Source organism: Coregonus clupeaformis, chromosome 8, assembly GCF_020615455.1.
Source record: "Coregonus clupeaformis isolate EN_2021a chromosome 8, ASM2061545v1, whole genome shotgun sequence".
In the NCBI taxonomy this organism is placed as follows: domain Eukaryota; kingdom Metazoa; phylum Chordata; class Actinopteri; order Salmoniformes; family Salmonidae; genus Coregonus; species Coregonus clupeaformis.
Genome location: NC_059199.1, coordinates 43,526,018 through 43,553,838, shown reverse-complemented (window position 1 = coordinate 43,553,838; position 27,821 = coordinate 43,526,018). Strand labels below are relative to the sequence as shown.

General features: G+C 43.5%; 2 protein-coding genes across 2 annotated transcripts; one reads left to right on the top strand and one right to left on the bottom strand.

The window, feature by feature from the left end:
* Positions 1–1,573: 1,573 nt before the first annotated feature.
* LOC121572970 (tissue factor pathway inhibitor 2) lies at positions 1,574–10,659 on the bottom strand. Its single transcript, XM_041885007.1, has 5 exons — positions 10,506–10,659; positions 9,915–10,085; positions 9,427–9,606; positions 6,765–6,938; positions 1,574–2,356 (listed from the first exon to the last, which is right to left on the bottom strand). Exons 1-5 carry the CDS (start codon positions 10,579–10,581, stop codon positions 2,253–2,255), a joined length of 705 nt encoding a protein of 234 aa, XP_041740941.1. The 5' UTR covers positions 10,582–10,659; the 3' UTR covers positions 1,574–2,252.
* Positions 10,660–13,677: 3,018 nt separating this feature from the next.
* On the top strand, positions 13,678–14,641 carry LOC121572968 (guanine nucleotide-binding protein G(T) subunit gamma-T1-like). The gene is made up of 3 exons (XM_041885006.2): positions 13,678–13,709; positions 14,024–14,125; positions 14,288–14,641. The coding sequence occupies exons 2-3, from the start codon at positions 14,027–14,029 to the stop codon at positions 14,414–14,416; spliced, it is 228 nt and encodes a 75-aa protein (XP_041740940.1). The 5' UTR covers positions 13,678–13,709; positions 14,024–14,026; the 3' UTR covers positions 14,417–14,641.
* Positions 14,642–27,821: the final 13,180 nt, after the last annotated feature.

Below are 27,821 nucleotides of genomic sequence, written 5' to 3'. Positions count from 1 at the left end.
TAGAACAACAGGCTAGGCTTATACATTATGTAAGGTATAGGGCTAAAGGGTCTGATTACTCATGAAATGGACTGATTAGCACATGGAACTCATGGTTCTCTATATAAAAGTAATTTAATTAAAACAGTGAATGAATTACCAGTAAATTGCCCTACCTAATGTCCTGTGATTAATACAGTGGCCTCAAGTACTCTTATGTGAGTCAAATCTCTCATAATCAGCACCATTTAGAATGAATAGGTTCCATTTCAGATGGTTTGTCTGTAATAGAAAATAAACCACCAAGTCTATTACAGAGATGGGCAGCTTTTAATGGCTTTTGCTGGAGGTTTTATCTCATAACAAAGCAACAAAAAACAGGGATACATTTTCTATGTGATTAAACTTAAGAACGATCTTCTCTGAAATGTGTCTTTGTTTTTTGACAAAAGCGAGGAGTTCAAACTTCAAAGTAGCAATTTGCATACAGAAAAATATGGGAACATTTTAATTCCTTCTAAATCCTTTTTAATGCTTCCTACGTTTCTGGTCCGGTGGTGTTCTATTGGATTTGCTGAGTTGTGTCACTGTCCGCCTCCTTCCTAACGCTAGCATCCTGTGACTCCATCTAAGGACAGGGAGATAGCCACGGCCAGATATAGTCTATTTATGACATCATCTCCTCAGTAATGGATGATTTACCCTGGACTCCTAATAGAGAACCAGTCAGACAGGTTTTATGCTATTTATATCCCAGCTGAATGGGCTAGCAATTTACCTTTGATGACTTCCATAAATATTTATTGCCGCTGGATCACAGCGCCACAACTGTTATTTTATGGGATGATTGAATCATGTGAAAAAAGCACAGGATGGGTAAAACGGAGTGGATGACAACAAATGGCTCCTAGGCCCAGTTTTATGAGACTCTACTTGAGAAGATGTATGAAACTTTTTTCCATGTCTGAGATGGTAGGGAACAACACTGAAAACAAGAAAGACATGTCTGTGTACTCAGTGCTTGACTTGGACTGAAATTGGTCCCGGTACTCATTTTGTGTGCCGGTACTGTTTATACTGTATTTAGGTGCAGGAACTCTGCAATAGTTTTAAGCCAATATTCTATCAGAGGTGCAGGAACTGAAGCAGTAGACATTTTGAGGTGCCAGTACTCAGTTGCGGTGAGCTCCTGACCAAGTCAAGCACTGTGTATACTGATTATGCTGCCAAAACGAATATTTCCAGATACAATAAAATGTATGAGAGTAAACAGAACAGGTTATTACTTTTCTATTCTGATGTTTGTTTCTCAACAAAAACTTGTAAGTTAGGGTTCATGTCAAAACAACTAAATACATGTGAAATGTCATGTCATGTTATTGTATAATGGGCGGGAATGTGTCCGTGTGTTATTATGTACCACAGATTGCATTGTTGTGTTGACTTTGTGACCACAAAGTCATAAAACCTGCCTGTTTCTCTATTTATCTTCTTGAAATTTGATTTGAAACCTAACCCTAACCTTAACCACACTGCTAACCTTATGACTAACCCTAACCTTAAATGAAGACCAAAAAGCGCATTTTTGTTCTCATTACTTTTTATGATAATAGCCAATTTGGACATTGTGGCTGTGCTATCTAGTGGAAACCCAGAAGGGACAAGGTGACGATGCAAGCATACGTGACAAATGAGGAGCCAGAGGAAAATGAAGAAGTATTAACACACATTCAGTTCTTATTCATACTTAATAACAGGACTATCCAGACAAGGCAAAGTTTAGCTTTTTTTTAAATAATATCCTAAATATGCCAAAATATGCCATATAAGGCTAACCAAAGGTTTTTGTTGAAAAGTACTATGTTAAAAACACAAAAAATACATTAATTATTTTGCTAACAAAAATAAAATGCTATATTGTATGATAGTTGCCATGGTAAATGTATTCTACAATACATTACATTTTTTACATTTTAGTCATTTAGCAGACGCTCTTATCCAGAGCGACTTACAGTTAGTGAGTGCATACATTTTTCATACTGGCCCCCGACACTGTCTTGAGAAAGCTACTCAGCAAAAATACTGCTGGTGTAGGTTGATTCACATTTGAGTGGTTGGTTCGCTATTTTCATCTGTGCATCACAGTTTAGGTCTATAGAAAAGGCAGTGCAAGTAGCTAGTTACTTCTGGTGCAGTAAAAAACATACAATTCAACATATCAATGTCTGTTCATTTACAGTCAATTCATGTCCCTTTGAATAAAAATCACTGAATCAAATTGTTGACCGTTTAATACCGTTATTAGGCTTTATTCTAATGCGGTTTTTGGTGGTTGTTCTCTTCATGCCTGTTTTTCTGATTTTCCATGGTTTCCCAGCTGAAACAAAGAAAATTACATACAGGTTATTAATACATCACAGTCACGTGCAGAACGTTCGGTTTGCCTGCTGGGGGGCAGGAAGAGCCTGACCACGACTAAAACCATCTAAAACTATTGAAAACTGTGTGCAGATTAATCTAAACAACACATACTTGTCATTTATAGTATAATTGTATTTTATATTACTCAAATATCCAATTAATGTGGCCAATATTGAGAGATTGAGGTGTAATCCAGCTGTTTTGGGGCACTGTACTGCATTGAAAGCTGGCTGCGCTTGATCCCCAGTTAGAAATTGACAAAGTCATAAAGCATTTTTCTTATAATCTGATCCATATACCGCACTATTACTACAACTCAGCCTCCAGGATGTGTGAGCGTGTAACGATCCCGGCAGTCTGAGTCGGGTCCTGTCTGTGGACTAGTTTTTCTGCTCGGGATCTCCAGTTTCCCGAGGGTTCTGGAACGCTCCGGGGAGCTCTCTTGATTTCCGCACCTGCATCCCATCAGCAATCTGCACACCTGGTCCTGATCATCACCCTTCTTAGGCTCTGGCCTAACATCCATTCCCTGCCGGATCGTTAGCCATGAACAGTAGGTTTACCAGAGTATCAGTCTTAGAGCTCCTAGCGTTAGTTTTGTACCTTGTTGGTTTGTTGTTTACTTACCTCCGTTTTGTTCCATCTGCAGTCACTCGTCCGGAACCTTCATCCAACCTCTGCCTGGTGGTCGGCGGCTGCCGAGCCATGATTGGATCAACCACTGCACCCCCAACAACTAATCAACGCCGCCCGCTCTGTTCCCTGGACTATTCAGCATCACTCTTGAATTTGTAAATAAACACTCACCTTCGTTTCAACTTACGTTGTCCTGGTCTGCTTCTGGGTTCTGGCTTTGTAACTCGTGACAGAACGATCCGGCCAGTAATGAACCCAGCGGACCTGGACTCTGTTCGCCATGCCATTTCCCATCAGGAGAAGATGTTGGGACAACATAGCACGGCACTACAGGAGATAGCGTTGTCAGTTCGGAACCTTTCTACCGGTCTGACGGAGGTCCAGAACCAGCGCAAGTTTCCGGTGGAGGATCCACTACCGGTTTCACCCATCTCGCCTGCCGCGTCTGGAGCTGTGCCCTTCCGTGAGCCCAAGGTTCCGACGCCGGATAAATATGAGGGGGAGCTGGGAAGATGCCGTTCTTTCCTTATGCAGTGTGGGTTAGTGTTCGATCTACAGCCCTACTCTTATGCCACAGACAAGGCTAGGATAGCCTTTGTGATTGAGTTGCTGCGTGGTCGAGCGCTGGAGTGGGCTTCAGCCGTTTGGGAACGACAAGACCCCTGCATGGCTTCATACCAGGGGTTCACGGCCGAGATGAGGAAGCTCTTCGACCATTCCGTCCGAGGGAGGGACGCAGCTAGGCGCCTGTTTTCGCTTCACCAAGGAACTCGCAGCGTGGCCGACTTCGTGATCGAGTTCAAGACGTTGGCTGTGGAGAGTGGGTGGAATGAGGAGTCTCTGCAAGCGGCCTTTTACCAGGGTCTGTCGGAGCAGCTCAAGGATGAGTTGATCTCCTATCCGGAGCCTAGTGACCTGGACAGCTTGGTAGCCTTGTCTATTCGGGTGGATAATCGAGTCCGAGAGCGAAGGAGGGAGAAGCAATGGGGTCCGTCCAATCGATCAGCTTCTCAGTTCCCAGTCGGGTCGGGTGGTGGACCAGAACACGTCGATCATTCTCCACCACAAAGGATTAGTGGAGAGGTCCTCTCTCCCGATTCTGAACCCATGCAAGTGGGGCGGCACGGGTTAACCAAGGAGGAGCGTCAACATAGACGTAAGACCAACTGCTGCCTCTACTGTGGTAGCTCGGGACATTACATCTCCACTTGTTCCCGGCGGTCGTCAAACTGCCCGGCTCGCTAAAGTTGGGAGGACTTTTAGCGAGCCAGTTTCAACCTCTCAGTACCTCTGTCAGACCCCGTTTCCCGGCTACCCTTGTGAACAGGAATCAGAGCTTAGCGATTAACGCTTTTATCGATTCAGGTGCCGATGGAAGCTTTCTTGATGCCGAAGTTGGTGGAACAGCTGGGGCTTTCCAAGGAGCAATTGCCGGAAGCCATTGAAGCGACCACTCTGAACGGCAGTAGTCTGGCACGTATCACGATGAGGACTGAACCGGTTAAGATGCTGTTGTCGGGGAATCATTCGGAGATGATTTCATTCTTCATTCTGCCGTCTTCCCATGTTCCTCTGGTCCTTGGATACCCCTGGCTGAAGGAACACAATCCCACGTTCGATTGGGTGACGGGCAAGGTAACGAGTTGGAGCCTTGATTGTCATGCTAACTGTCTCAAGACTGCCTGTCCCCATTCGGTTCCCAGTCAGGTGATTGAGGCTAAACCCCCAGATTTGTCCCTGGTTCCCGAGACATATCACGATTTGGGGGAAGTGTTCAGTAAGCAGAAGGCTCTGTCACTTCCTCCCCACCGACCATATGATTGTGCCAATTGCCAAGCTTCCCTCTGCCTCGGAGACGTCCGAGATCCTGGTTAGGGAGGTTTTCAGGGTCCACGGGTTGCCCAGTGATATCGTTTCCGACCGTGGCCCTCAGTTTACCTCTGCTGTCTGGAAGTCCTTCTGTTTGGCCATTGGAGCTACAGTCAGTCTCACATCTGGTTTTCACCCCCAATCTAATGGTCAGGCGGAGAGAGCCAACCAGAAGATGGAATCCACGCTACGCTGCCTGGCCTCTTCCAACCCCACCTCCTGGGTCTCTCAGTTGCCTTGGGTTGAGTATGCCCACAATACTCTCCCTACATCTGCCACTGGGATGTCTCCCTTCCAGTGCCTGTATGGCTACCAACCTCCCTTGTTCCCTTCTCAGGAGAAGGAGCTCTCAGTGCCTTCTGTTCAGGCCCATATTCGTCGTTGCCACCGGACCTGGCATCGGGCCAGAAAGGCACTCCTTAGAGTTTCGGACCGGTATCAGCTCCAGGCGAATCGTCGCCGGATCCCCGCTCCCACCTACACCATCGGAGATAGGGTCTGGTTGGCCACACGGGATCTTCCTTTACGGACTGAGTCTAGGAAGTTGTTACCGAGTTCATTGGTCCGTTTGTGGTGGAGAAGGTGATCAATCCGGTGGCAGTTCGACTCAAACTCCCGAGGACGCTCAGAGTCCATCCCACCTTTCATGTCTCCTGCCTCAAGCCTGTTTTCCTCAGTCCTCTGTTGCCTCCTCCGCCTCCTCCTCCTCCTCCTCGGATGATCGGAGGTGGTCCTGCCTACACGGTGCGACGCATCATGGATTCCAGACGGCGGGGCCGGGGTTTCCAGTATCTCGTGGACTGGGAGGGGTATGGAGGAGTTGGATTCCGCGGCAACAGATCCTAGATGCTGACCTCATCCGTGACTTCTACCGCCTCCATCCTGGCGCTCCGGGGAGTCCGCCCGGTGGCGTTCGTCGGAGGGGGGGTACTGTAACGATCCCGGCAGTCTGAGTCGGGTCCTGTCTGTGGACTAGTTTTTCTGCTCGGGATCTCCAGTTTCCCGAGGGTTCTGGAACGCTCCGGGGACCTGCATCCCATCAGCAATCTGCACACCTGGTCCTGATCATCACCCTTCTTAGGCTCTGGCCTAACATCCATTCCCTGCCGGATCGTTAGCCATGAACAGTAGGTTTACCAGAGTATCAGTCTTAGAGCTCCTAGCGTTAGTTTTGTTGTTTTGCACCTTGTTGGTTTGTTGTTTACTTACCTCCGTTTTGTTCCATCTGCAGTCACTCGTCCGGAACCTTCATCCAACCTCTGCCTGGTGGTCGGCGGCTGCCGAGCCATGATTGGATCAACCACTGCACCCCCAACAACTAATCAACGCCGCCCGCTCTGTTCCCTGGACTATTCAGCATCACTCTTGAATTTGTAAATAAACACTCACCTTCGTTTCAACTTACGTTGTCCTGGTCTGCTTCTGGGTTCTGGCTTTGTAACTCGTGACAGAGCGGTTCATCTATTCAGTATTCCAGTCACATAATCACCAAAAAACACAGCTACATGTAACTTTAACCTGTCTATAAACTGCCACATTTAAATTATTACTGGGATACTAAAAATATATTCAGTGTGTTAGCTTGCGCTAATGAGAAGCCCTGTAGCCATTACTGCAATTATGGGGAACATGTAAATGGTTGTTGGGCTGACAAATGTAATAAGTCTGTTGTTCATTATATTCAACAACACCCCCCCAGTTCTATCTTCAGATAAACAAAGAATAGAGGATACTGTGTGTGCGTGTTTGTATGTGTGTGCGCGTGCATATGCACACAGGTACACCTGTGTGGGTAGGTGTGTGTGTGTGCGTGCGTGCACGTATGTGCATGCGTATGTGTGTCATGACCATTATCATACCTTTAGCACAGACGTCCACGCAGCTTTGCCTGGATATAAAGTTGTTGCTGCTTCCTCCACAGCCTGAATAGATGAACCGCTCACACATCCTGGAGGCTGAGTTGTAGTAGTAGCGTGGTATAGATGCAGCACAGCCTCCTTTATCCAGGGGATCCAGGCAGAGCACAGGAGTAGCTGGCAATCACACAAAACAACTATAAGAACTCTGTGAGAGAGAAGGCTAATCTTCAGCTAACATTATCTAGTTTTAAACCAAGAAGCTAATCTCTGGTGTCTTAATAACATTAGTAGATGTAAAATTGAGCGAGGGCACTGGATGGAATCATTTCGGAATAAAGGTGTCTAAAAAAAAGGACAACAAGAACTCTGTAATTGCAGTCTACTCTTCGGCTAGCATTGTCTCATTTTAGACCAAGAGGCTCATCTCCGGCTTCTGAACATAAACAGAAGCACAACTGTATAGAGGGCCATATGGAATAATTTCAGGGCAATTTTTGCGGAAAATTAAGGAACTCGCATACTGTGAGACCCTTGAGTATTGTATTGATAGAGCAGGCTGTTAGAGTCAGGGTTGGTATTTTTGTACTGTTCCTTTTATCTTGTTTAATTTCCTCTTTACTTACAGATGTATGATCTTAATTTGAGCCAGCAGGAAAAAAAAATCTTACAGCAACAGGAAATGTGAATTAGTATGTAGATTATAATTAAAGCTGCAATATGTAACTTTTTGGGCGACCTGACTAAATTCACATTGAAATGTCAGTTATACAGTGAGGGGAAAAAAGTATTTGATCCCCTGCTGATTTTGTACATTTGCCCACTGACAAAGAAATGATCAGTCTATAATTTTAATGGTAGGGACAAGATTGTAGACCTACACAAGACTGGAATGGGCTACAAGACCATCGCCAAGCAGCTTGGTGAGAAGGTGACAACAGTTGGTGCGATTATTCGCAAATGGAAGAAACACAAAATAACTGTCAATCTCCCTCGGCCTGGGGCTCCATGCAAGATCTCACCTCGTGGAGTTGCAATGATCATGAGAACGGTGAGGAATCAGCCCAGAACTACACGGGAGGATCTTGTCAATGATCTCAAGGCAGCTGGGACCATAGTCACCAAGAAAACAATTGGTAACACACTACGCCGTGAAGGACTGAAATCCTGCAGCGGGGGTGTTTTTCTGCTAAGGGGACAGGACAACTTCACCGCATCAAAAGGACGATGGACAGGGCCATGTACCTGTCAAATCTTGGGTGAGAACCTCCTTCCCTCAGCCAGGGCATTGAAAATGGGTCGTGGATGGGTATTCCAGCATGACAATGACCCAAAACACACGGCCAAGGCAACAAAGGAGTGGCTCAAGAAGACGCACATTAAGGTCCTGGAGTGGTCTAGCCAATCTCCAGACCTTAATCCCATAGAAAATCTGTGGAGGGAGCTGAAGGTTAGAGTTGCCAAACGTCAGCCTCGAAACCTTAATGACTTGGGAGAAAATCTGCAAAGAGGAGTGGGACAAAATCCCTCCTGAGATGTGTGCAAACCTGGTGGCCAACTACAAGAAACCTCTGACCTCTGTGATTGCCAACTAGGGTTTTTCCACCAAGTACTAAGTCATGTTTTGCAGAGGGGTCAAATACTTATTTCCCTCATTAAAATGCAAATCAATTTATAACATTTTTGACATGCGTTTTTCTGGAGTTTTTGTTGTTATTCTGTCTCTCACTGTTCAAATAAACCTACCATTAAAATGATAGACTGATCATGTCTTTGTCAGTGGGCAAACATACAAAATCAGCAGGGGATCAAATACTTTTTTAACTCACTGTAGATCTGTCATTCTGAAAGCAAGTCTAAGAAGCGGTAGATCTGTTTTATGTGTGCTAATTCTATGCTTCTTAAGTTACATTTTTACGTCTTTTACTTTCGGTTTTGTACACCAGCTTCAAACAGCTGAAAATACAACAGTTTTGGTAATGGAAAATATATTTCACAATGGTTTAAATGGTACAATAATTCTCTACACTATATTTGCTTGTTTTGTCACATAAACTGAAATTAGGCTAACTATTTGAATTTTAGCAACCAGGAAATGGTGAAGACATTTCTGCATAGTGCATCTTTAATGGTAATGTTTGTAGGGGTTGATACATTTCATAAGGGAAAATCAAGTATGACATTTTAAAGTGGAAATTACAAACTTCAGAAGCCTTTTTAAACCTCAAATACACTACAAGTTTAAAATGTCCTGCATTGCAGGAAAGTTGTCCTGCAACAGTGTGATCAAATTAAGATGTAAATTAAGATCCTACATCTGTAAACATCAACTATTACATGACCTCATGGCTAGGGTGTGACGAGGATGTGGGTGTTTACAATCAAATTGCTCGGCCGATTTCATGAAAAAGGTTCCTCTAATCTTGTTTCTACATAATGTGTAATTCTTGCGAGCAAAGTTAAATATGTTTCCTCAAAATTAATACAAAGTTAATAACACAACAGAGTGAACACAGTAGAACACAGTAGAATCTGTTTCTAAATAGCATTGTTTACGTGGAATGAGCCTATGTACTCAACACTGAATGTGGAAATGCTTTCCCTATCGTGCAGCACAGCTGATAGAACACAGCCTGACTGTTGACTTTGACCATTCTCCACATACTTTTGTGTGGTCTACAGTACTCCATGCAAGACATCTGGTCCTGGAAGCGGTTCTCGTTGCCCTGGCATCCGCCGTAGATGAACTGCTCACACTGCATGGTGGTCATGTTGAAGAAGTAGCGCCAGTGCATGGCACGGCAGGGACCCTCCTCCTTCTGGAACCTGCAGATCTGGGGGATCTCTGGTGGGGGGAGAAGGTGCAAAGACACACATTCTTAGAATAACTATTAAAAAGTGAAACGTGTCACGGTGTATTGCCATTTACCCTAAATAAGTTTAAGTGTCCATTTCAAAACGTTTTCAAAAACACTAAATAGTGCTTTAATGGCCAGATTTCCACAAACTTCACGATTTGAATGGTTACAATAGTTTTGATGGCATATCAAATAAATGAATACATTATTTAAAATAGCAAAATTTTCAATGCAAAGGCAAAATTGCTAAACGAATACAGACTTTTATAAAAAATACAAATAAAGGTCAACTTACTTGGTATCCTAAAACATGCTTTCTTACATGCCTGAAAACTCATGAAGTTGTTCTCATTCCCTTGGCAGCCTCCATAGCTGAACTCCTCACATTGTTGAGTGATTGTATTGTAGTAGTAACGCTGGATATCTTCTCTGCAAGGTCCATCATCTACTTGAAGAAGACACACCTCTGGAATGAGAAGAAACACACAACATCAACACTATTGCTGGCTTTGTAATTAGCGTTACAGATAGCATGCTAGAAATTGAAAGGTAAATTCCTATTAAACCTGAAGCGTTTACCATGAATGCGGTCTCCGCTAATGAGGGAACGTTGCCTTTAACTGTCAATCAAACTGAAACGCTGTATTTCCGCGATACGGATCGAATAGAGCCCCTAGGTAAATGAATTTCACATGCTGAAGTACATGTCAACAACAACTTTATCACTACTAGAAAGGCATGAGCCAACGCCTATTTAATTGATTATCATGGGATTGAAAGGTAGTTTGGTGCTTTGAGAACTCTCAAAAGGAATACAATCAACATGTGACTAGCAGTCACGGTATTAAGAATAAAGTTCATACAAGATAATCACATTTTTCTTTACCTTGTTTCGGTGACAATGCAAAAACGTAACAAAGCGAGCATGAAAGCATCAGAAAAATCAATAAACTGAACTCCATTGTTGTAGATCGGTTCCAAATTCAACTATCCAAACTTTTCTAACTTTACGCACGAGAAGTGCAGACATCTATACTCTTATAAAGGTTTTCCCAACGAACCGTAGGGGCGGGCTATAGCTGATAATGACTCATTTGTAATTTCCATATAATTATATAGATGTACAGTATGTGTGTGAACTAGCCAGGTTTGGCAACAGATTTTCATGCGAATATTCTAAAATTCCGCATTTCCCATCAGAGATGTGTTTCCAACATATTTACTTGTTGAGGATAAAAGGCTGTGTATGATGACGTGGTGCACATAAAAATAACTTTGGTCGTTAAATTCCCATGTACCGAATAAAAAATATAATTGAAATGGGTTTCCATCGCATTTTGAACTCTACTGGTGGTTTTGTCACAAACATTTGTGAGTTATATAGGGAATATGCCCACTCTGGTATTGCCACGTGCGCTCTAGCCAACAAATCGCAGATACAGTGCTGGTATAGCCTACTACATAATGAGACTATTATGGACAAAATAGCGAGATTATTTGTATTTGTCAAACGGCAAAGCATCGATCATCATGTCACCAGAATAAGACCCTCGATATTTATTGGAAATGAGCATGAAACTCATCCCCATTCACTTTCACCACCCTGTGAAGTTCATCCTAATTTATTTAATCTGTAGCCTAATAAACTGCATGCTTTCCCGAGTTGTAGTGGGAGGACCACGCAACATGTCATCACGTGACTCCAAGTTTTCTTCAATATGATGGTTATTATATCAATATTTGTGCATAAAAGCGTTGCCACCGCAATTTCTTGCATAATTAATTTTACTGACACAAAAAGATCCCACCTTTTGTAGCATATTTTGTGACTGTAACTACCAATTGAATATCACGAATAAGTGGTTAAAAAGTACAGAAAAAAACAAACATTTAACTTGTATTTTTCATTCATTACATGGGAATTTAACCGCAAAAGTAATTTTTATGTGCACGATGTCATCACACACAGCCTTCTATCTGCAAAAAGTCCGTTTGATAGAAACACATACCAGGTGGGAAAATGCACATATTGTTTTATGCAGATTTTAGAATATATGCATGAAAATCTGTCGCAAATTGGATAGAAACCTACCTTGTCTCCCCTCATGCAGAGCACCAAACATGTTCCAATTCATTTGCAGTGGAGATTCTTTCTGTTTCACACTGTACACCCTGTTTTGTTCTGTGCCTGAATCCAAAACGTACAGGCAGCACAATTCAAATGTAGGCTAGACTGCAGAATTATCCTCAGTACCTGACCTGTAATTGATTGAATATTGAATAGGAGCCTTGGTCTAAGAAGAGAAAGGCCTATTCCTCAATCTCAATACATTTCAATTACATAGGTGGAGAGCTAGTAGAGAACAGCAACAGGAGGGGGAAATGATTTCATAACATGAACCCATTCACAAACTCATTTTAAACCAAGGCCATTTTCTCTCCCTGACTGTCCTCTTAGTTAAACCTTGATCCCATCTCTCTCAGTATATTGTAGAGGAGGCTGTCATCCTTTCAGTAGAAATGACCTTCGCCACCCCATTCTCGCCATGGCACAATACTCTTTCTCCCTTGACAGGATAATGTCTGACCAGTGACCACTATGCTACATCTAAAAGCCATAGAACATGTAGGCTAATAGATACATAGGAACACATCTCATGGATGCATCAGTTGCAGTATCTTTCCTAGATCTAGACTCTACACTGAAAACGCTTGTTACCTTGCTTCATCCCAAAGCCATAGAAAATGTAGACTTATAGTTACTTAGACTATACTTAAGCAATAAGGCCTGAGGGGGTGTGGTATATGGCTAATATACCATGGCTAAGGGCTGTTCTTAAGCATGACGCAACGCGGAGTGCCTGGATACAGCCCTTAGCTGTGGTATATTGGCCATATACCACAAACCCCCCAAGGTGCCTTATTGCTATTATAAACTGGTTACCAACGTAATTAGAGCAGTAAAAATTAAAGTTTTGTCATACCTGTGGTATATGGTCTCACATACCACGGTGTTACAGGAGGGGGTCGCAGTTCCGGAGCGACCCACTAGGTGTCATCCTCCGACAACCTTAGGCACCTCCTCACTCACAGTCTGAACTAATCATGACCCTATTGGTGTCACCTGTGTCTACCTGTTCACCTGTGTATTTATGCCCTCACTTCCCTGTGTTCCCTTGCTCTGTTTTCTCTGCTAGTTTCTCAATGCCAAACAGTACTAATCAGTGTCTGATCGCGAGACATATGTACAGGTACTTGAGAAGTGTTCTCCCTGTTTCATTGTTGTTTTCAGTCGTATTTAGTAGTTTGAATGTTTGCTGTCAGCCTGTTTTTGGAGACCAATTTGCTCCTCCTTTATTTTATTGTGACAAGTCCGTTATTTTGTATCCTGGTTTTGGGACCACCAGTAAAGATCCTGGTTTCACCATCTCTGCCTACTGCCTACTGTCTATCCTGCACCGCACCTGGGTCACACCTCACACCAACCCTTACACCATGGCTGTCAGCCAATCAGCATTCGGGGCTCGAACCAGCCAGTTTATCTCATGGATGCAGCCGTATCTCTATGATTTCAGTTCAAGCTCATCCATCCCTTATATCTAAACAACAGGTTTAGACTAACAGTGAAATGCTTACTTACAGGTCCTTTTCCAACAATGCAGATGATCCTAATGATGATGTATCCTTCAACATGACAGGTTGAAGGTAAATACAGATTAGTCTTCTTATCATGCTAACATGAACTGCTGTGTCATTCCCCTTGACCCTTATCTGCACTGGAACAGTGAAGACAATCACAGGCAACATATTGTACGTATCCACATGTTATTCATATTCTTCCACTCACACTGCAACTCTTCGACGTCTCAACAACACAACTGCCATGTGGTTAAAACAAAAGAGACTCATAACACCTGTACTTCGGAGAGTGAACCTTTGGCCTCTGCAGTGTTGGAATAAAGGGCCTGGTTTTAATCAGATTAAGAGATTAGGATGTTTATGCAGATTACTTTATAACCCGGATTGAGGGAGAGGAGAGGGATTTCTCTGGCAGTATTCAGGGGTGGAAGACTGGTCCTTGTAAGACGCTGTAAGTCTTTTTGTTCCTTGTCTTTTATGTAATGAATATATATTTGATAAATTAATATTATTTAATTAATTAATCTAGCAATCATAGGGAAGGGATAATCTGAGCATAGGATTGGGGACTATTTAAAAAAATTATCAATGAATATTCACAACCCTAATCAACAAAACAACTAATGAAGTACCACCTAATGCATGCAATGATGACTATTTAGCTTCTACGAGACACATTTTAAAATAGTTTTTGTGAGTGTGGCTCTACTTTAAGAATAATGTTTACCTTCCCTTCGGCAACAATGTATTTATTTTATTTGACAGACAATGCCGGGGGTGATAAATATGGACGAGTTGACAGATGTGGATAAGGCTAAAATGGAAAGAGACCAAAAGAAGATTGAAGTCAAGCTTGAGAGATGGCTGGTAAATTCGACCAGCTTACTTTGATTGATAATTTTTCCAGTTGTAAAAGTAATATCTATGTAATAACAATAAGTGGAATGGATTGGTCATCAAATGAGACTGTAATGGCATTCTTGATATTACAGTTGTGTGTTAACGGTTTACCCTTCTTTCGTACGACAGACGTCTAAGTGCTGTACTGAGTTTATGGAGGCCGTTCAGGCCGGTGTGGAAGACGACACCCTGGTCAAAGGCATCGCAGAGGACAAGAACCCATTCAAGGAGTTGAAAGGTGGATGTGTCGTCTGCTGAAGAGGACAGGAGTCAGAACAGACAGAGGAGCTTTCCTTTCACCGATTAGACCCTCTCTAGTGCACAAGGACATTCCCCCTACCTAAGAAACATTGCTGGATCACCATTAGCCAACCGAGAGGAAGCGAAAAAAAAAAAAAAAAAAAAAACAGATGTACATTTCTGAATATATAAATATAAACCTCATGAACCCATGTAAATGAATCTCCCTGGATTGAAGCAGTGAATAAGAGTTGTTTTTGACAATGATTGTCAGAGCTTTGTTGGATGGTTTATATTGTCAGTAAAGTGCTTGTCTCCCATGTTGCAGAGTGTGCACCATCTGTAGTTTTTTTCTTCAAGTGCTTTTTCAATGGAAAAAGGTCAACGGGAAAGTAAGCAGCAAGTATGTTTTAGTCACCACCTGCCATTATAAAGTTCAGCCTTGGTACGCTACACCTTGATACTTTGCCTGGCATAACCTATGCCAACTGCAATTATACCTGACACGACCATTGCGTATGAGCGAATCCTAAACGCACACACAACTGTCACTTGCACAGAAATGGCTCTGCTTGAAGAAGCTTTGTAGGTGGCCGTCATTTCTACAAATTAACCTTGGTTAGCAGTACAATGAAGCTGACTGGAAATGTGTCATCTAAACCCAAAGCCACCAGTAGTTCGCAGACAACGGCTGATTATATACTCTACACAATAGAACATTTTGCACTGAAGGAGTTTCTCAAAAAGGTATGAAAGAGTGCTAGCCTAGCTAGCCAGTTAGCTATCAAAGCATAGCACGACAACAATGAAACACAGAAACAGAATAAATAAATAATGATTCAATTTCACAAAGAAAGTTAACTAATATAGCTTTCGTGGGTATGGATATTTGTGATATAACTCACAAATGATAGTAACACTACATAACGTGAAAGTAGGTAAGAGGTCACTAGTCAAAGGCTAATTCAGCTCGAGCTGTGTCCATCAACATCAGCAAGTTATTTTTTATGTTGGCACAAACCACTCAGGTTCTATTCGTATTATATGAATAACATTTCAGTTATGTCCTACAACAATATGTCATGAGCCCTCTCACTCCACCGGGTTACCACCTTAATTTGTTTCCACTATCTTCCACTCTGCTCACCTCCCTCTCTCTACTCAGCCTAACTAGCTCCACCTGTCCCTGCTCTGCTCGGCTCTAATTACTCTGCCAGCTGCGCTGCATTACCCACTAACCTCTCCCAGTATTTAAGGCCCTGTCTTTCAGCTCTCCGGTGTCAGATCGTCTGCAAAGCTCACACCCGGAACCTGTTTGCTCGCGCTTCTGGCTCACCCTGGTTTTGTGACCCCGGACCTGCCTGTTTTTGGATACTCTTCTGCCTCAGGAGATCCAGACCTGCTTCTGCCATTACGACTCCTGACTACTCTTCTATCCCGGTAACTCTGACCAGCCTTCTGCCTTGCTACTACGTATTTTGGATTTCCCTTGAACTGTACTGCTGCCTGGTTTCATTCCGCCCTGTTGTGTCTGTGTCTCCCCCAGGACTTCTGGACCACCCACCACCGGCTTCATAGGACGCATCGCTGCCACTGGGGGGGGCACAGACCCAGCGCATTGGACGGGATCCCTGTTACCCCTGGAGCCTTCATTCACTCCCTACTTCCCTTTTCCCTTAAGTTTAATAAACTTTCTGGTGTGACGCAATTGTGGTCCTCTGGTCGTCTGTCTGAATCGTGACACAATATTTCCCAATATTATACGCTTCTCAACCTAAACAGAACAGCAAAAGCCGCGCATTGTTTTGATACAGCCTTGTGGGAGAAAAAAATATCCACTGACTGTCACGTGACGTCTGTCTTGAACTTGAAGTGATATCAATTGCAGGATGGTAACATTCTACATCATCAACTTGATATAGATACTTTGTATATTGTTATTGTAGTCCTTATTGCCCACTTATTCCTCAGGAACAACTAGCAAATTGCCTGTAATTTACTCCTTGAGAAACAGAAAACAGCAGAGCAATAATCTGCTTGATAAACCTGCCCTTCATATTAATCAGGCTTATTATAGGCAACCCTGGTCCTGGAGTGCCACAGGTACTGAGGTGTTTGAGTTATAGCAAATATGATCTATTATTGACAAGATAGTCGAGTGACCACTCTCACAATGGAAATACATATCCTCAAAGATGGAATGCAGGCGGGAGCAGGCGAGAGCCCAACCATTATGAAACTTCTATTCGATCAAATAAGCCTCACATTCTATTCGATCAAATAAGCCTGACGTAGCACATTAGCAATAACATTTGTTGTTGACCAAATTCAACACACATTGACTTCCATGCAGAAATTCCTCACTTCGTGGTCTTATTTTTGTGGACAGATTTTGGGCAGAGTAAACCCTCTCTCTTCGCCTCTTCTTCTCTGGTTATAGAGCCTACACTTTTTGTTTTAGACCTGGGAGACCAGTAAGTGGAATTCAGCCAATCATTAATGTTTATCATTAGTGACTCTTTAAATGACGAGGAATACTGTACCTAATTGGAACAAGGCATAAGCTAAACTCTATAGTAGCCTACCTGCAGCCCTTCAAGACTATGGTTGGCTTCCACATTGCTAGACTAGACAGTCACCGGGGACAACAATCTCGAAATACATACAGAGACCCCATAAAAACAAAAAAACAAAGACTGAGCGGTAAATGGAAGCAAAATTGTTTTGTGATTCAAACCCCAAAGGATGCAGGGAGGTTAAAAATAAACGGACATGCGAAAGAATAGGAAGGATATAAAAGGAAAAAGGAAAGGCGGAACAATATGAATACAACTCACCAGTGGGAAATATAGGAACTGTAGTTTATTAAAAGAATACAGTTGAGGGTTCCGTGCATTGTAAACTTGGTAGTGGTACACAAAAGGGTTACGAGAAATCCTTGAGTGACTACAAGGTCATAATCACATTGCATATCCAATCAGAGTGGAATTGCCCAGATGTTACTGGAAGGTTATTGCACTGTATCCAGCTTGGTGTAAAACACAACCATGTCAGGGGAAAGTAGTGTTCTTGACAGTGCTCTTGACCCCGACTCACAATTCACAGCTCTGCGGTGTGAAATTGTTCTGGTATGCAACACTACCAGTCAACAATAACCTTTGTACAGTGCATTCGGAAAGTATTCAGACCCCTTTACTTTTTCCCCATTTTGATACGTTAAAACCTTATTCTAAAATGGATTCAATTAAACAATCTACACACAATACACCATAATGACAAAGCAAAAACAGGTTTTTAGATTTTTTTGGAAATGTATTAAAAATAAAAACAGAAATACCTTATTTATATAATTATTCAGACCCTTTGCAATGAGACTCGAAATTGAGCTCAGGTGCATCCTGTTTCCATTGATCATCCTTGAGATGTTTCCACAACTTGATTGGAGTCCACCTGTGGTAAATTCAATTGATTGGACATAATTTGGAAAGGCATACACCTGTCTATATAAGGTTCCACAGTCGACAGTGCACGTCAGAGCAAAAACCAACCCATGAGGTCGAAGGAATTGTCCGGAGAGCTCCGAGACAGGATTGAGTCGAGGGGAGACTAGTCAGGATCGAGGCAAAGATGAACGGAACAAAGTACAGAGAGAACCTTGATGAAAACCTGCTCCAGAGTGCTCAGGTCCTGAGACTGGGGTGAAGGTTCACCTTCCAACAGGACAACGACTCTAAGCACACAGCCAAGACAACGCAGGAATGGCTTCAGGACAAGTCTCTGAATGTCCTTGAGTGACCCAGCCAGAGCCCGGACTTGAACCCGATCTAACATCTCTGGAAAGACCTGAAAATAGCTGTGCAGCGACGCTCCCCATCCAACCTGACAGAGCTTGCGAGGATCTGCAGAGAAGAATGGGAGAAACTCCCCAAATACAGGTGTGCCAAGCTTGTAGCATCATACCCAAGAACACTCAAGGCTGTAATCGCTGCCAAAGGTGCTTCAACAAAGTACTGAGTAAAGGGTCTGAATACTTATGTAAATGTTATATTTCCGTTTTTTTAAAACCTGTTTTTGCTTTGTCATTATGGGTTATTGTGTGAAAAAAATACAATTTAATCAATTTTAAAATAAGGCTGTAACGTAACAAAATGTGGAAAAGGTCAAGGGATCTGAATACTTTCTGAATGCACTGTATATGATTTAGGGTCCCAGTAAAGATAAACATTTCCCTTTCCAAGACCTAGCAGATCCTCCCTTTTCCCTTCCTGAGGATTTTGGGAAATGAAGCATTTATTGCAGAGGAATAGGGGGGCCCGTACTCTGCTCATAGCTGCAGTTTGTGATTTTGATTAGCCTATACTGTGTTTTATATCTGACAGGTTTATAACTCATGCAGTCCTCTGGAGTGAGTGGAGTGTGTATAGTGTTATTGTTCTGAAGTCCAGAAAGAAAATGTGTAAATCTGTTTGTCCTGTTCTCATAGGTTATAGACCTACCTGTCCTGTTCTCGTAGGTTATAGGCCTATCTGTCCTGTTCTCGTAGGTTATAGACCTACCTGTCCTGTTCTCGTAGGTTATAGGCCTATCTGTCCTGTTCTCGTAGGTTATAGGCCTACCTGTCCTGTTCTCATAGGTTATAGACCTACCTGTCCTGTTCTCGTAGGTTATAGGCCTATCTGTCCTGTTCTCGTAGGTTATAGACCTACCTGTCCTGTTCTCATAGGTTATAGACCTACCTGTCCTGTTCTCGTAGGTTATAGGCCTACCTGTCCTGTTCTCAAAGGTTATACACGTTTGTTTTTCTTGGCTGCTAGAAGAGCCGGTATTGTGTATGTTGGAAAATAATACGTTCCTATCCTAGAGTCTTATAAAATACGCTGTGCGCAGAATGTGGACAGAATCATGGAATCCAGACATTAAAACGGAATTCAACAATATTCAAAAATGTATTGAGCATACTAGGGAATCAACTAAATGTATTTAAAATGCATTAATTTGCCCAAGTTTATCATATATGAACAGAATGCATCAGTGATTCCTATTTACTGCAACTTTCTGAAGAGGCAATGAGAATGTCCCTGTCTGTGTGTGTGTGCGCGGTGCATGCATCTACCACTTTGTGTAGCTGTTAGCGATGATGCTAGCTAAGGAAAACAGTCTTCTGGTAGATGGAAAGGCTTTTCCAAAAACCTTCTCAATTAAAGCTGCAATATGTCACTTTTTGGACGACCTGACTAAATTCACATAGAAATGTGAGTTATAGATCTGTCATTCTCATTGAAAGCAAGTCTAAGAAACAGTAGATCTGTTCCATGTGCGGTATTTCTATGCTTCCCATTCTCAAGTTTCGTTTTTGCGTCTTTTACTTTTGGTTTTGTACACCAGCTTCAAACAGCTGAAAATACAATATTTTGGTTTAGATGGTACAATGATTCTCTAAACTATACTTGCTTGTTTTGTCACATAAACTGAAATTAGGCAAACGATTATAATTTTAGCAACCAGGAAATGGCGGTGCTATTTCTGCATAGTGCACCTTTAAATGTTAGCTACAAACTTTAGGATGTAATTGCATAATTTCACGAGGCTCTGCTTACCTGGCAGAATGATATCATGATTATTTTAATCAATCCAGTGGGTATTTGTTTTGCAAACTCTGACATCACATGTGCGCTACAAAATCACAGCAAAACAACAGCCTCTTGCTACAGTAGGTGTGTGCGTCAATTAAAGGGTAACTACCAATTCTCATCGACGGAGCTGTAGTGGAGCAGGTTGAGAGCTTCAAGTTCCTTGGTGTCCACATCACCAACAAACTATCATGGTCCAAACACACCAAGACAGTTGTGAAGAGGCCACGACAACACCTATTCCCCCTCAGGAGACTTAAAAGATTTGGCATGGGTCCTCAGATCCTCAAAAAGTTATACAGCTGCACCATTGAGAGCATCCTGACTGGTTGCATCACCGCCTGGTATACGCTTAAGAGTACCTGTAATTATGCCAGCTAGCTACCTACCATTCAGCTGTTTTTCTAACCTCATTATCTGAAGCGTTAACGTTAGGTAGTTAGTAGCTACTGTACTCGAAATGTAGCTAGCTTGTTGCTACCTGGATAGCTAACTAAACAATAGCTGGAACGACCTAGCTGTAATGTTTGGAGACGCTTTCTCTCTGTTGGGACAGACTCAAACTGGCTAAATCGATTCAGTAGCTAGCTTTACACGTAACTAGTTAACAGTACCTACTAAGGGTAAGTTATAACCTACATTTATTTTAATTTAATTTTTACATACTGGTAACCAGAGTCGTTCAAAAGGAATTCAAGACATGGGTGACTAGTTAACATTAGCTTGGCTCTCTCTGTGTGTTTCATACCGTTGGAGGAGGGGTTGGTTCGTTGAAAGAGAGCAATGGTAATGTGCCGTCGCAAACTTCGCTCTCTCTGTCCCGCTACTCTCTCCTCTTCCATCCTATCATCTCTTCCCTCTGCTAAATCCTTCTCCCTCCGATCTCCTGATTCTGCCTCCTCAACCCTCCTCTCCTCCCTTTCTGCATCTTTTGACTCTCTATGTCCCCTATCCTCCCGGCCGGCTCGGTCCTCCCCTCCTGCTCCGTGGCTTGACGACTCATTGCGAGCTCACAGAAGAGGGCTCCGGGCAGCCGAGCGGAAATGGAGGAAAACTAGACTCCCTGCGGACCTGGCATCTTTTCACTCCCTCCTCTCTACATTTCTTCCTCTGTTTCTGCTGTTAAAGCCACTTTCTTCCACTCTAAATTTCAAGCCTCTGCCTCTAACCCTAGGAAGCTCTTTGCCACCTTCTCCTCCCTGCTGAATCCTCCTCCTCCTCCCCCTCCCTCCTCCCTCTCTGTGGATGACTTCGTCAACCATTTTGAAAAGAAGGTTGACGATATCCAATCCTCATTTATTAAGTCAAATGACACCGCTGGTCCTGCTCACACTGCCCTACCCTATGCTTTGACTTCTTTCTCCCCTCTCTCTCCAGATGAAATCTTGCGACTTGTGACGGCCGGCCGCCCAACAACCTGCCCGCTTGACCCTATCCCCTCCTCTCTTTTCCAGACCATTTCCGGAGACCTTCTTCCTTACCTCACCTCGCTCATCAACTCATCCTTGACCGCTGGCCATCTCCCTTCCGTCTTCAAGAGAGTGAGAGTTGCACCCCTCCTCAAAAAACCTACACTCAATCCCTCCGATGTCAACAACTACAGACCAGTATCCCTTCTTTCTTTTCTCTCCAAAACTCTTGAGTGTGCCGTCTCTAGCCAACTCTCCTGCTATCTCTCTCAGAATGACCTTCTTGATCCAAACCAGTCAGGTTTCAAGACTGGTCATTCAACTGAGACTGCTCTTCTCTGTGTCACGGAGGCTCTCCGCACTGCTAAAGCTAACTCTCCCTCCTCTGCTCTTATCCTTCTAGACCTATCTGCTGCCTTTGATACTGTGAACCATCAGATCCTCCTCTCCACCCTCTCTGAGTTGGGCATCTCCGCACCACGTGCTCTCACCACTGGTATCCCCCAGGGCTCAGTTCTAGGCCCTCTCCTATTCTCTCTATACACCAAGTAACTTGGCTCTGTCATATCCTCACATGGTCTCTCCTATCATTGCTACGCAGACGACACACAATTAATTTTCTCCTTTCCCCCTTCTGATAACCAGGTGGAGAATCGCATCTCTGCATGTCTGGTAGACATATCAGTGTGGATGTCGGATCACCACCTCAAGCTGAACCTCGGCAAGACGGAGCTGCTTTTCCTCCCGGGGAAGGACTGCCCGCTCCATGATCTCGCCATCACGGTTGACAACTCCATTGTGTCCTCCTCCCAGAGTGCAAAGAACCTTGGCGTGACCCTGGACAACACCCTGTCGTTCTCCGCTAACATCAAAGCTGTGACCCGATCCTGCAGTTTCATGCTCTACAACATTCGCAGAGTACGACCCTACCTCACACAGAAAGCGGCACAGGTCCTAATCCAGGCACTTGTCATCTCCCGTCTGGATTACTGCAACTCGCTGTTGGCTGGGCTCCCTGCCTGTGCCATTCAACCCCTACAATTGATCCAGAACGCTGCAGCCCGTCTGCTGTTCAACCTTCCCAAGTTCTCTCATGTCACCCCGCTCCTCCGCACACTCCACTGGCTTCCAGTTGAGGCTTGCATCTATTACAAGACCATGGTACTTGCCTACGGAGCTGTGAGGGGAACGGCACCGCCTTACCTTCAGGCTCTGATCAGACCCTACACCCAAACGAGGGCACTACGTTCATCCACCTCTGGCCTGCTATCCCCCCTACCTCTACGGAAGCACAGTTCCCGCTTAGCCCAGTCAAAGCTATTCGCTGCTCTGGCACCCCAATGGTGGAACAAGCTCCCCCACGACGCCAGGACAGCGGAGTCACTGACCACCTTCCGGAGACACTTGAAACCCTACCTCTTTAAGGAATACCTGGAATAGTATAAAAGTAATCCTTCTACCCCTCCCTCCCCCACCCCCCCATAAAAAAAGTGGTTGTCCCACTGGCTATCATAAGTCGCCAGCCCGGTCCGGCCTGTTCCTGTCCCTCGCACCAAGCCAGTGGTGCGCGTCGCCAGCCCGGTCCGGCCTGTTCCTGTCCCTCGCACCAAGCCAGTGGTGCGTGTCGCCAGCCCGGTCCGGCCTGTTCCTGCTCCTCGCACCAAGCCAGTGGTGCGTGTGTCCAGTCCGGCACGGCCCGTGCCTGTTCCACCGGTGCCTGGTCCGGTCAGCTGCTCTTCTCCGGAGCCAGAGCAGTCCGCTCCACCGGTGCCCAGTTCAGCTCCGGTCAGCTGCTCCACTCCGGAGCCAGAGCAATCCGCTTCACTGGGGTTCAGTCCAGCTCCGGTCAGCGGCTCCACTCCGGAGCCAGAGCAGTCCCTCCACCGGTGCCTGACCCAGCTCCGGTCAGCTGCTCCACTCCGGAGCCAGAGCAGTCCGCTCCACCGGGCTCCAGTCCGGAGCCTGAGTAGTCCGCTCCACCGGTGCCCAGTCCAGCTCCGGTCAGCGGCTCCAGTCCAGACCCAGACGTCAGCCCCTCTCCAGGTTCGGGGTCTCCCACACCAGGGTCCAGACAGGGCTTGGAATATAGTGGGAGGAAGGAGAGGGGAAGCAACGCGCCGAGGTCTAGACCAGACCAGTGGCGCAACAGGGAGGCGAAGAGTGAGAGGTCATCACGCCCTGAACCGGATCCGCCTCCGAGGCGGAATGCCCACCCGGCCCCTACCCGGCTATGTTTATGTTGTGCGGTCGGAGTCCGCACCTTTGGGGGGGGGGTACTGTCACGCCCTGACTCAGAGGACGCTTATATGTTGAGTCAGGGTGTGTATTTTCCTTGTGTTTTTCTATGTTGTATTTTCTATGTTGAGATCTAGTATGTCTAGATCTATGTTGGCCTGTGTGGTTCCCAATCAGAGCCAGCTGTCGCTCGTTGTCTCTGATTGGGGACCATACTTAGGCAGCCTATTGGCACTAGTGGGTTGTGGGATCTTGTTCCGTGTGAGGTATGTTGTTTGTGTACCTTGGACTTCACGTTTCGGTTGTTGTTTTGTCGTTGTGTATTCGGTTCAAATAAACATGTATGCATATCACGCTGCGCCTTGGTCTGACCCGTTCATGAACGAACGTGACATTCAGTTAATTTAGTTAATAATTTCTTAACACTTATTTTTCTTAAAACTGCATTGTTGGTTAAGGGCTTGTAAGTAAGCATTTCACTGTAAGGTCTACACCTGTTGTATTCGGCGCATGTGACAAATACGATTTGATTTTGATTTGAACTACACCCAAAAATCTACATTTATCACATTTTTCTCAGACCTAAAAGTGGTCTCCTGATGTGATTTAAGCATTATTGTGGACTTAGAACGTCCAATTTAGTTGTTTTTCTATTAAAAAAACATAACCTGGAAAAACTAAATGGAGAAAAATGAATTTGGGAAAAACCTAAATGGAATCTGGCAACAAAAAACCCCAGATTTTATAGGGCCCAACTATCCCTTCCACAATCTTTCAGAATCTGGAAATAACTTTTTGGGTTGCATTTACCACTTGACAGGTTTTTAATTTGTCTTGAAATGCCTTCCAACCTCCATAGAAAGCCAGACCCTGTGCTTTACTTTGGTTATGAACTTAATCATATTGAATAAGACTGCATTTTAAGATTGTATTACAAAATCCATTATGAACAGTGATTCATGGCCCCTGACAGTGGCTTATGCACTGAAGGAAGTTACATTAGAGTAAATTAGTCATTTTCCCCCATTAACTTCATAATTATGGTGGTTTTAATTGCTTTTAATTTTTCTCTACCAGCCATTGAATAGTTATTGTGCTCCACACAGCAACGCTTGAAAGCAGATTTATAGACAGGTTTGTCAAGGGTCTGTTGACTCTTTTGGACATTTAAAGTGGCAGTGCATTAAAACACTGTCTTGTCTACACTAACTACTGTAATGGAATTGGGAGGAAGCACAGGTAATTGCGTAAAATCTAGCTATTTTGCGAAGGCAGTATTCATTGTTTTGAAAATGTCCCCCCAAATGCACACCTATTTGTATGAGGACGTCAATTTTGAACCTGAGTTTCAGGTGGCTTGTTGAAACCAATCACGCATTGTAAATGAAATGCAGATAGGTTAAACACAAAGCTTATAATAGTTATACTTTTAGGCTCTTGAGTCTCTTGTTTTTGTACTGTTCTTTATGCACCTTCAAAAAAGAACACCATCCATCTCATCATGCTGTTTATCATTAACAATGGGGTTAGCATCTTAATATGTAGGCCAGGGTTCTTCAATTCCGGTCAGTGGAGAAGTAGCTTATTCATATTTTGTTTTATTCACCTGAGTGTAATAAATATGTGGGAAGTAGCACACACAACTGTTACAGAGTTTAATGGCTGTGATAGGAGAAAACTGAGGATGGATCAACAACATTGTAGTTACTCCACAATACTAACCTAATTGACAGAGTGAACAGAAGGAAGCCTGTACAGAATAAAAATATTCCAAAACATGCATCTTGTTTGCAACAAGGCACTAAAGTAATACTGCAAAAAATTTGACAAATTAATTCCCATTTTTTCCTGAATACAAAGTGTTATGTTTGGGGCAAATCTAATACATCACATTACTGAGTACCACTCTCCATATTTTCAAGCATAGTGGTGGCAGCATCCTGTTATGGGTATGCTTGTAATCGTTAATGACTGGGGAGTTTTTCAGGATAAAAAATTAACGGAATGGAGCTAAGCACAGGCAAAATCCTAGAGGAAACCTGGTTCAGTCTGCTTTTGTGAGAGGTGATTTGAAGGAGTCAGGCGCAGGATGGTATATCACAGAATAAAGAGTTTATTCCGTAGTACAGAGTTACGCTGGATAGCGTCAAACAGTCCAGTGCACAAAACAGGCGCACTGGAACGAAACAGGCACACAGGGAAAATATACCCCGGCAATACAGAATACACAGAGTTCAACCGAGCTACTCTCTCCTCACATTAAACAATCACCCACAAGGACAAGGGGGGCAGAGGGAACACTTATACATGTACTAATGAGGGGATATGAACCAGGTGTGTGTAATAGACAAGACAAAACAAATGGAATGATGAGATATGGAGCGGCAGTGGCTAGAAGGCCGGTGACGACGAACGCCGAAGCCTGCCCGAACAAGGAGAGGAGGCAGCTTCAGAGGAAGTCGTGACAGCTTTCCACCAGACATTGGGAGATGAATTCACCTTTCAACAGGACAATAACCTAAAACATAAGGTCAAATCTACAGTTGCTTACCAAGAAGACAGTGAATGTTCCTGCGTGGCCAAGTTAGTTTTGACTTACATCTGCTTGAAATTCTATGGCAAGACCTGAAAATGGTTACCTAGCAATGATCAACAACCAATGACAGAGCTTGAAGAATTTTGAAAAGACTAATGGGCAAATATTGCACAATCCAGGTGTGGAACGCTCTTAGAGACTTACCCAGAAAGACTCACAGATGTAATCACTGCCAAAGGTGATTCTAACATGTATTGACTCAGGGGGTTGAAAATGTATCTAATCAAGATATATTAGTCTTTTATTTTTCACAAATGTTTTACAAATGTTAGGATTTTTCTTCCACTTTGACATTACAGAGTATTTTGTGTAGATTGTTGACAAAAGATGACAATTAAATCCATTTTAATACCACTTTGTAACACATTTTTCTTTTTTTTAAGTCAAGGGGAGTGAATACTTTCTGAAGAAACTGTAAATATCAACACACACACACACCATTGACATAAATATCCACACACACATCCATTCTCACACATACACACAACTTCAGTCCAGGCTACGCATGGTCTCTTGACCAGACAGACATGTACCATGTCCATGTGTATGTCACCTTTCCCTCTTTCCTTGTCTGTGTCAACGATCATCGATCAGGAGATCAACTCCTATGTTGACCAATGGGAAGCAGAGGGAATATTTCAAACTCCTTGGAAAAGCCGGGTTTCTGGGTGTCAACAAGCCAGTTGGTACGAATTACACACTTCCCCTTTTCCTCCAAATTATTTCCCCTTCTCCTGTAATTACTCATTCAACTTTTTCTGAGTTCTGAGATATTTCTTTGCCTGATTCTGATTAATTTGTGGAAAATTATGCTTAACCTATTTCACCCACTTAAAAACGTTGTCAGTTAAATGCACTTCCCTTTGAAGAGAAGGATGGCTCATATCAGACGACGAAGATGTTTTAATTAATCTAGTGTTTTCATTAACAATCACCTGAATCGGAGTGAGATGAGGAGCAACGGAAGTCTATTGTGCTTCTGTATGGTGAAGCCTCATTCCCGGTGAAAGGGTCTCGATAGATAAAGCAGCAGCAAGCGATAATGGGTTCCTCATAGACCCCTGAGTGCCGGATGTGTCAAACTATGCACTGCTCCTCATCAAAAGTCAACAAAAGAACCTCTCAAGGTCTAGCGTGAGAAAATGAAGTTTAGTAATTTCGTTGCATACCAGACTCAAGATGATACAGTCCTAAGATTACTCATCATTTTCATAAGAAAAGTTAAAGGTGCACTATAAAGAAATCGCTCTAACATTTCCTGGTAGCTAAAATTCTAATAGTTCGCCTAATTTCAGTTTATGTGACAAAACAAGCAAGTATAGTGTCATTGTACCATCTAAACCACTGTGAAATATATTTTCCATAACCCAAAATATTTTCAGCTGTTTGACGCAGGTGTACAAAACCAAAAGTAAAAGAGCTAAAAGGAAACTTAAGAACGGGAAGCATAGAAATAGCGCACATAGAAAATATATACCGCTTCTTAGACTTGCTTTCAATGAGAATGACAGATCTATAACTCACATTTCAATGTGAATTTGGTCAGGTCACCC